Source organism: Syngnathoides biaculeatus, chromosome 12 (assembly GCF_019802595.1).
Source record: "Syngnathoides biaculeatus isolate LvHL_M chromosome 12, ASM1980259v1, whole genome shotgun sequence".
Lineage (NCBI taxonomy): Eukaryota > Metazoa > Chordata > Actinopteri > Syngnathiformes > Syngnathidae > Syngnathoides > Syngnathoides biaculeatus.
The window spans coordinates 13,376,812-13,386,927 of NC_084651.1; the positions used below are offsets into that span (position 1 = coordinate 13,376,812).

At 38.9% G+C, this 10,116-nt stretch overlaps 1 protein-coding gene across 1 annotated transcript in view; it reads left to right on the top strand.

Annotated features, from left to right (window-relative positions):
* Positions 1-1,969: 1,969 nt before the first annotated feature.
* Positions 1,970-10,116, top strand: part of mcph1 (microcephalin 1) — a 32,605-nt gene continuing 24,458 nt past the window's right edge. The window contains exons 1-13 of the mRNA XM_061836568.1: positions 1,970-2,214; positions 3,927-3,988; positions 4,079-4,170; positions 4,719-4,837; positions 4,955-5,039; positions 5,332-5,443; positions 5,561-5,692; positions 5,784-5,852; positions 6,151-7,149; positions 7,780-7,892; positions 9,610-9,647; positions 9,772-9,934; positions 10,033-10,110. Of these exons, the coding sequence (XP_061692552.1) occupies positions 3,946-3,988; positions 4,079-4,170; positions 4,719-4,837; positions 4,955-5,039; positions 5,332-5,443; positions 5,561-5,692; positions 5,784-5,852; positions 6,151-7,149; positions 7,780-7,892; positions 9,610-9,647; positions 9,772-9,934; positions 10,033-10,110 (2,043 nt within the window). The 5' untranslated portion in view covers positions 1,970-2,214; positions 3,927-3,945. The remainder of the gene's footprint in view (positions 2,215-3,926; positions 3,989-4,078; positions 4,171-4,718; positions 4,838-4,954; positions 5,040-5,331; positions 5,444-5,560; positions 5,693-5,783; positions 5,853-6,150; positions 7,150-7,779; positions 7,893-9,609; positions 9,648-9,771; positions 9,935-10,032; positions 10,111-10,116) is intronic.

Here is a 10,116-nt window from a genome sequence, read left to right on the forward strand (position 1 = left end):
CCCACACCATCCAATTCTAAAAACTTCATAATACCTCACAGTACAGTTTGCAATCTCCCGAAGGGGTTCATCGAACCGTCACACGCTGCACTGTGCAGCTTATACAGCAGTGTATTCAACATTAATAGTCCAAATGAACTGTTTGAAATGTACATATGGTATGATGTTGCTTTTTGACTTGAACATGAAAAGCCAACCGAAAATTAGCCTGGGAATATATGTCATCACATCAATTGTTTCAGTAAAGCAGGGGTGGGGAACCTTCTTCACAGGGCGTTTGGGCCGCCAGGCTCTTCTAAAAACAAACAAAACACTGGAGAAACTGTCAGAAAAAAAATGCACTAACACAAATTGTCATAATAAGTTGTTTGATTGTTGCATAGCATTTAAATACATTTAGTACAATCCTTTCATGACTCTCTATAAACTGAAGTGACCCAGTTTTCAAGAATGTTTCTTGTTAGTGCAGGAAACAAAGATATGTGCACTACAATTCCATTTCTGTCTGTATGTGGTGCGGTTTTAAGACTACAGCTGTCAATATTTTTGTTCAAGATTGGCAAAAGTGCATTTATGTGATTGAAAAGACAGAGAAAAACAACTTTTATGATATGAACATTTTCTGGTTTCTTAAACTAGTTTTGTATGTATTGCATCTGTGCTGTGAAATGTGTGTGATAAAAGTGAAAAATAGACACGTTTTGTGAAAATGTGACAAAAATTTGTTTCCATATTGAAGATAAACTATATAGAGAATGGATGGAGGGAATCCCAAGGTTTTTGAAAAATTCAATAAAAATCACTGGGATGCAAAAGTGACTGGTCCACCATTCCTAATAAATTGGCATTGATTAGCAGGAACTTACACAGATACACACATATGCACACATATTTATTTTGGCCATTTAAATCATGTACAATAAATACAAATTAGTGTGAAGGCTGAATAACAAACATACAGTATAACGTCATAATGTGTTTTCAAAATGTATCAATGCTTTTTCTGTGGATGATGCTTTGTGAAAATGATGAAATGGAACTGAGCTATACAGAGAATCCCATCTGCTGGGTTCACCAAAGAAGTACCAGTTAAATACTGTACTACATTCCAGTACATTTATTAGTTTTAAAGAAGTGCACTGCTTTTATGAAACAATATTATTTTACATATTAAAGTTGTATTGCAATTGTGTAACAATCTTTGACATAAACAGGGCAGTGCTACAGGGGCTTGAATGGCACCCTATGTCAACCCCCCTCCTAAGTTGTGTAGTCTATATGAAAATATGCATAACATTGATTGCACTTATGTAAACACATATTATTGTTTGAAAAGTGGTGGCACAGTGGAAAAACTGAAAAGCATTGGTCTCACAGTTCTGAGGACCCGGGTTCAATTCCGCCTGTATAGAGTTGGCATGTTCTCCCCGTGCCTGCGTGGGTTTTCCTCCGGCCACTCCAGTTTCCTCCCACATCCCAGAAACATGCAACATTAACTGGACACTCTAATTTGCCCTAAGGTGTGATTGTCAGTGTGACTGTTGTATGTCTCCATATGCCCTCCAATTGGCTGGCAACCAGTTCAGGGTGTACCCTGCCTGCAGTCCCGTTGACAGCTGGGATAGTCTCCAGCACTCCCGCGACCCTTGTGAGGATAAGCGGCGCAGAAAATAGATGGATGGATAATAATAATTCGGTTTCATTCAATACCTGTCCCAGCTGTCCCTATGAGAGATAAGTAAAAACAAACCAAACCAAAACAAAAAAAAGATCAATGTTTTCCCTTGAGTCCAAGAGTTTACCCACCCCTGATTTAAATATCTGAGTGAAAACATAATATGACATTCGTAGAGACTTTTTTGTTGTTGTCTTGTATTGACTCGTATAAAATTGTGCTGGTTACGACAACGTAAATCACGTAAACACAGTACGTAGAGTCTATTCATATTCTCCGCCTAGAAGTGACGTAACCAATACGTATCCCACAATGCTTTGCTCTTCAAAGTGTGAGCGCGAATGACACCACGTACTTTGTTCGGATGTTGGCCACTGAAAGCTCATTTCCACGACAAGAAAGTACACGACACGTGTTCGAGTGGAGACAAGCATTTATGTTGTGTTCTTGGTGGTGAACACTTTTGAACACCCGTGTCGGGATAGTGCCAAAGCAGTCGTCTTGAGAGTTAGCCTGTGCTAACTGGCCACACACACAAGGTAAATACGGCAAACCTTCTTGACATTTAGTAGCTGAGTTTGTTTATCCCAAACTAATATTTGAGATATCAACAGTGGTAACTACACTGAGTTGATGTTTTGTAACTCGATTTTACCGAGTCCAAACTATCTTACGGTGGCCGACGGGTTAGCATATCCGCCTCAATTCTTGGTGGAGACCGGATTTGATTTTATAATGGTTAAAAACCAGTAACAACCTGCGAACATCTTTGTGTGTGTGTGTGTGTACATATATAGATGTATTTATCTCCATTCATTTTCTGAGCCGCTTATCCTCACGAGGGTCGCGGGAGTGCGGGAGCCAATCCCAGCTGTAATCGGGCAGGAGGCAGGGTGCACCCTGACTTGGTTGCATGGCACATGGAGACAGACAACAGCTGCACTCACCATCACCACTCGGGAAAATTTAGAGACCCCAATCAATGCATGTTTTTTGGGATGTGGGAGGAAAACGGAGTGCCTGGAGAAAACCCACGCAGGCACGGAGAGAACACCACCGCGCCTGTGTGGCGTTTGCATGTTCTCCTCATGCTTGCGTAGGTTTCCTTCCACATCCTAAAAACTTGCATGACAGGTTAAGTGAAGACTAAATTGCCTGTATGTATGAATGTGAGTGCAAATGGTTGTTTCCATGTGCTCTGTGATTGGCTGGCTAGGGTGTACCCCACCTCCTGCTCGAAGATGGCTGGGATAGGCTCGAACACTCCTGTGACCCTTGTGAGGATAAGCGGCTCAGAAAAGTGAGAAGTGGCTAAGAAGATGAATGGATGATAATGCTTGTACACATGTTGATTGTTTCACACAGTATCACACAAGGATTTAAGAAAATAGATACAAATGAATATGCAGCATTCATTTTCACAAACATATTTTACCTTTTCAAAGGATTCCATGCATATTATTTGTGGCATATTTCAGTGGGCCTCTTCAGAAAATCGAATGTCCTCAACATTATACAACTTAAACTTTGTGGAAAATGTTAGGTAATGGAATGGTAGGAAAATGTATGTTTTACTTAAAAGGTAGTTTCTTTTGAAAAATACACCACTGTTTAAAATGAATTTAACTTCACTTCACTTTACTGAGTATTGCTGACCTAAGCCTGGAGTGTGAAACTGTAAGAAACCTCCTCGGTGGCCTGTTGCTTTGTACAGTATATTGCTGCAGTAAAAGATCATGGGGAATCTCTCCTTTCCTTTCGTAACTCATGTTGATGTTTGCATCAAAATATCTTTCCCAAGCGCCATCTCATTCATAAGGGCACCTTTTCTAAGCCTCATCTTTCTACTAAATCTAAAACCAGAATCCGAGGAGGCTCAATGTCCCGTCACTGATAAGCAATTTTTTTGAAGAGGCCTGTGGGCTACTCTTGGGGGCCGGGGACGTGGGCACCGTGTTGGTGACCCTTGAAGAAAATGTTCCATGTACAATATTTCTGAGTTAGTTGCAAGGGGTATAAATTTGTCACAGCATTTGGTTATTATTGCTTCTGTCCCTTTTCCACTGTAAATAAGTGTCAAATTGTAACACGAGACCAGATTTTATGATACTAAAACAATCCGTGCACAAGCAACCAGCTGCAATAGCGTATTTTCAACAGTTTTCTTCTCTCAAGTGAAAGAAAACACCTACTTGGACTGCAGTTAAAAATAAATAAAAAACATCAGAATGCTTGTCATTTGTTTTGTCAGGGGAGTCTTGTTGCTGAAAATGTCATTAATGGCCACAGGCAACAGCAGCACAGTTCTTCAAGGTAATGCATGATCAGTGCAACATTGACCTAAATAAGGTGCACAGTGCAGCATCTCATTGCTTTGTTTGTGTATTGAATAATGTTTTCCAGATGTTGTTGCCTACGTGGATGTGTGGTCATCTGACAAAAGAGCCAACTATTCAAAAACTTTCATTCAGCAGCTACTGCAAATGGGCGCTCAGGTGATGTTAGATGAAATTCCTGAAGGAAATATGTGAGGCTGTTGAGAGATGCCGTTACCTTTAATGATATGAACATATTTTGATGAGTAATGTTTGATAAAAATTACATTGTACGTGAATAACAATTATACTGTACATGAATAATATCTACAAATGTCATATATTTATTAATCATTGTGGAGCATATTGGCGGTTCATGAAAGCATCAAATGATTAGGTCAGTGCGCTTTATTTTGGCATCTTTGGGACTTTTATGCAATCAAAAACATACCACCCCCCAAGGCCAAACACTTGTATGTATAAATGTTAGAATGTTACTTAAAAGTGCTTGTACAGTTCATAAAGGTTATATGGTGATGACAGTTGAACATGGAACTGATTTTTTTTCTGTTTCAGACATGAACATTTGTTTTGAGATACAAACAAAATCATAGGTCCAAGGTCCATGTGTTCAACCAGTGTATTAGTCTCTCAGCATTTATACAGTTCTGGTGTGAGGTGTACAGACTGTTTTGCACAAGAAATTGAAAATATGTTATTCATTACAGGTAGCAAAAAAATTCAATAAACAAGTAACGCATGTGGTTTTTAACAACGGTCATCTTGCCACATGGATGAAAGCCAAAAAGAGGGATGTGAAGCTCGTCTCTGTTCTGTGGGTAGAAAGGTATGAATTATGATTGGATTAATGATTCATTAAAATCTCATACTTAACTGGTTTAATTCCTTGATTGTATGTATTCACTGTATTGTTTGGACATAATGTTGGTGAAATGATGTTCAGATGTCTTGATGATGGTGTGCTGGCGGATGAAGAGTTGTATCCTGCCTTAAACGATGAAACCAATCAAGTGTTAAAAAACAGGAAAGTAAGCAAGCACACAAATTGATTGTCTCTATCAATGTGAAATCATTTCATGTGTTAAATACAATTGCCAGCTGATTTTGGCAGGAGTCATTTTCTATCCATATGTGAAAGCAAAATGTTTTTCAAATTCCTTTTCTGTTCTTTTCACTGACGCTTGACTCTTTTTACATCCAAAAGCTCAATTTACTGACACTTTATGTCAAGCTTAATGTTTCTCCACTATTTAAATCGACACTTTAACAGACCGGATGTTGATTTTCTGTTGATATTATGTTTGTGTTTGAATGGTGCAGCATCGTTGCATGCTGCCCAAAGACCGTCCAGTGAGAACGCCAGAAAATGACAGACGCATGAAGAAGAAGTTTGACGAGTTGATGAAAAACATGGCTCCCAAGCAAACATTATGTAAAAAAAAAAAAAAAAAAGTGAAGTTTTTACTCTCAAGCACATTTAATGTGTAATAATGTGTAATGTATAATAATTATGTAATAACATAAAATGTTTTTTCGTTTTTTTTTTTAGTCATAGATGATTCACCTATCATCATTGATGAAGAGAATCGAATTGTGTACAGCCCGAGTTTTAAAGCATCTGATTATATGGCAGAGCGCTTGAAACACATGAAAGACAAAAATGAAAATATCGCACCCACAGGTAAATAATGTCCCATTTCACACTTTCATGATACTTGAAATTATGTTCTGCAAAAAATAACAAAATCATCGTACCTCCTTTTATTTTTCAGCCTCGCCAATGTCTTCATCTGGAGTGAAGCCGTCACTGGGGAGCTCACCGACTGCCTTCAGTTTTTTTTGTAAAGCAACCAAAGATATTCATTTATTTCAGAATTCCTACTGCTCTGTAGTCATGCGCACAGTTTATTTGTGTTATGGACTTATTTTCTCTGACTTCTAAAAAAATAGTTAATTGTGGCTAAATTCATCATCCACTTGTCTTAATTTGCCTTTTCACAATCTCACAGTGGGTGGGTGGCATACAGTCTGCTACTGTGGGAAGCGTTGAAAGCTGTCTCCAAGAAATATTTCACTTGTATACACTTAAAATTAAATCTGAAACAAATTCAAGCTAATTTAATTTTTCCCTTCCTATAGATGAAAACTGCGCTCAGGTTTCCAATGCAACTGTTGCTGAGCCTGGTCACTCATCTGACAAGACAAAAGATGGTAAAGAGAGCAATAGTACAGAGCAGGACAAACTTGACAAACCCCTTAACAAAGACTTTGAAAAGCCATGGCTCTCACCCTGTCGTGACATTGTAATACACCGATCCATTAGTCCTTTGAAATATCCTGACTTGATGATCAGTGACGAGGAAAATAAGACGCCAAAGAAGGAAAGGATGGCTTCCGGAACAAAATCCGAAACAAAGAAACCTAAATCTGTGGGTGTAATACAGAGTCTTGTGGAAGAGATGACTTACACTGATGGGAAGGATGCTAGGAAAAGTAAGATGAGGTCACAGATGCAATCTAGCAGCTCGAGAGATGAGTTTGTAAAGGAATGGCCAAATATTCAACCGTTTTGCACAGAGAGAAAGAACACCAATTCTCCTGAAGCTGTCAGCTACTCTGGTCACATGTTGGACGACACAATATATAATGACCAATCATCACCACAGAACAAGGGAACACGAGGCACACTCTCGCTCTCTGCGCTTGGACCTTCTTTTAGTTTGCCCAGCAAATCTCGCAATATTGCTTCAAATTCCCTTGATGAAGATGTGTTTGATGACCTCTCAGCAAATCACTACAAAAAGCCCGAGAGACCACTCTTGCCCAGGGATTTCAACATCCCTTCTGAGTTGGACTTTGTCCTCAAGAAAAGTAAACAAAGGAGATCGGAAGGTGCTGCAAACCCTAACCTTGAATCGAATGTGTCCAAGAAGAGGAAAAGAGAGGATAGTAATCACAGTTGTGCTCCACCGTCAGTTGCAAATTTCTGTCCAGCACAAGATGTCAAAGAGAATCTGCCTGCGTTTGATCATCCAAATGATCCCCGAACACTGTCTCCAATAAAGCGAACAGAGAGGACGACCACCTTGGAGCTGGAAAAACACTCTGGTGTTTGTCAGTTTTCTCACACTTTTCGAAGTGAGTAGCAAGGGAGCTAAAGATGAGATTATGCTTTGATAAAAATTACATTGTACGTGAATAACAATTATACTGTACATGAATAATATCTACAAATGTCATATATTTATTAATCATTGTGGAGCATATTGGCGGTTCATAATCCCTAGGTCGCGTGAAAGTTGGAAACTAACTGTTCATTCTTAGCAATACATTTAGACTGAGGTTTTATGGCATTATTTAATAAAGATGACTAAATATTCCCTTGGCTATTCCCTAAAAGTTTGGGTGGTCATATAAGCACAATCTTACGTTTAAGTTGCTTGTTGATGAATTGTCAAACATTTTCTCTACACATTTCATAGTTTTCACTTTTATTATATAGTCAAAGGATAACCCCCATGAGTGATGTTAAATAATGTCTTAAAGTTTGTGATTTAGCTATGCATCCACTTTCATAATACAGTATTTGTTTGTATTTATGTATTTTTGAATCAGCTGTTTGCTTAGGTTCAGCTAGGCATAGAATGTGGCTGGGAGTGTGTGATACTATATACGACCGTTTGAAAATGTACTATACAATTTAAAAGCTGACAATGGGCACAATGTCTCCTTGAATGTATTGCGTTTCTTGATGTGTTACCAATGTAGGCAGCACAAGCGAACACAAGGTCGCAGTTGCTTCAACGCAGAGACCCGATGAAGGCCAGGAGAAACCCAATCACGACCTCTGCTCTATTTTTCAGAAAATCAACAAAGTAAAGGTAATAACCAATTTATTTTAAATCAGCTGCAATTTATTCACAATTTCTTAAGTTTCAGCAGAGCTGAGTTTAATACCTCCTATCCGGCTTGACTAACATAAAAATTACGTTAAAACTGATTGACAAATGTTCGTAGGCATTGTGAGGGTCCGTTATTGAATGTTATGTATTCATGCAGTCAAAGTGATGAAGTCACATTATTTTATTCCTTCATACAGGCAGTCTAGCATGTACACTAGCCATGTTTCGGCAGATTGAGTATATCCTTCTTATGGCTGCATGGTGCCAAGGTGGTTCTGTTTGTCTGGTCTTTCGGGTCTTCCTGTGTTTTGCTTCTGTGATGAAAAAATGTAACTTCCTCATTTGTGAAATGCACCTGGCTTTTGTTGTCTTATGCTGTAAACCAACATGCTGCAACGGAATGAAGATAAGTATTGCACCATATCCCCTATGTTGAGAAATGTTAAATGTTTATAATGTAATCTGATCAAAGCAAAAGAAGCTTTTCTGTTAGTTTTGTAGCGATTTTGAGGTACCGTAATATAACATAGGGGTCCTTCAAAGGTCAAGTGTTATATATATATATATATATATATTTTCAAACTCATTATCTGTCTCAAATGATCGCTTCACGCTGTAAACGCAGCCAGGTGTGGTGGTATTCAGGAACTCAATGAACCGTGATTTTCCTCCATTATTTTGAGTAGTTTCGTATTATTATTGGATATGCGGTACTGAATATACCACAAAGACAACTGATGGCTTTTTCACAGACTCACATCCTTGTCCCTCTTTATTTACTTGAATGGCATAATTTTCAAGACATCAACATGACCTTGTCATTCAGTGAAGAACTTCTCTTGCGTGCACTACAGGGCACTTTTTAGGGTTTGAGACATTGTCTTCCTATGCATGAGGTTATCCAGAGATCTCTTTGTGAAAACTTTAGTTTGAAAGGGTTTAGAATAAACCATTATTGGCGACGCTCTTATGGTTAAGCAGTATGCATCAGAGTACTATACTGGGCGACAGTGGCGTAGCAATTGTGACGTGTTGGTGATTAATTCTTTCCAGCTTCTTATCAGTATTAAACGGATGTTGGAGCAGGGTTGAGGTCAATAAAGGAAGGTCGATACCACACTGATTGGCAGGCTGCTCTTGGCTCTTTCAGCTGGGCGACCAGATATCAGAGAACTGTTTGTAACTGCTTCTGATTATTGTATGATGTGGAGAGATCGCACTGTCAGGGCCTCGAGTGACAAGTTCACAGTTCTGCCTCAGTGCCTCTAATGCTTTTGATGCCATTCTTTGTCCATTGTGATCAAATGTATCAGAAAAATTGTTGAATGTGTTCAGTCTGGTCTTGTTAGATAATGATCCTTTGTCAATGAAAATTAATAGACCCCAGAGAAAACATTTCCAGATCCGTTGGTGCTTCATTTTTCTTCCAACTTTACTAATTTGACCCCTCCCCTTCCTCTCCACACGCACACACACAAATAGCAGTTATTAATAATTTAGTTTCGTTTATGCTGCCCTAGAGATACACATATTGCTTACTTTTGAACATCCATCCATTTTCTGAGCTGCTTATGCTCACAATGTTCTCAGGAGCCATGAGGTGTAAAATGCTTTACTCATACATTTTCAGACGCTAGACCCCTGTAACGGAAATGGATACATGACTAATGATGTTTATCCCTCCTATCTTTTGCAGTCAAGAAGGACACTAGTCATGACGAGCATGCCTACAGAGTAAGTAGTGTTTGAAAATATATTCAAACACACGTAAGAACAATATAATGAGCCATTTAAAGCAATGTGTAATAGTAAATTTATCTTTTATACACACTCTCTTACTGTTGTTCACTTCTCCAAGGAAGCAGAACATGGTAGTTCAGGTGGTGAAAGCATTGGGTGGCTTTTCTATCGCTAATCATGTTTGCGAGAGCACAACTCACGTGGTTTCTGGGGAATCCCGACGGACTCTCAATATTTTGCTGGGCATTGCTCGCGGCTGCTGGATCCTCTCTTTTGAATGGGTATGTTTGTTTGTCAATTCTTCAATCACTGCATGATCAGATTCAGATCACAGGCATGAATGATTGAGTTTAAGTGCATTCTCAATATTCCTGAATAGATTCTGTGGTGTTTAGAGCAAAGGCAGTGGATTCCCGAGGAACCGTATGAACTTTACGAGCAGTTTCCAGCAGCACAGGTGCGT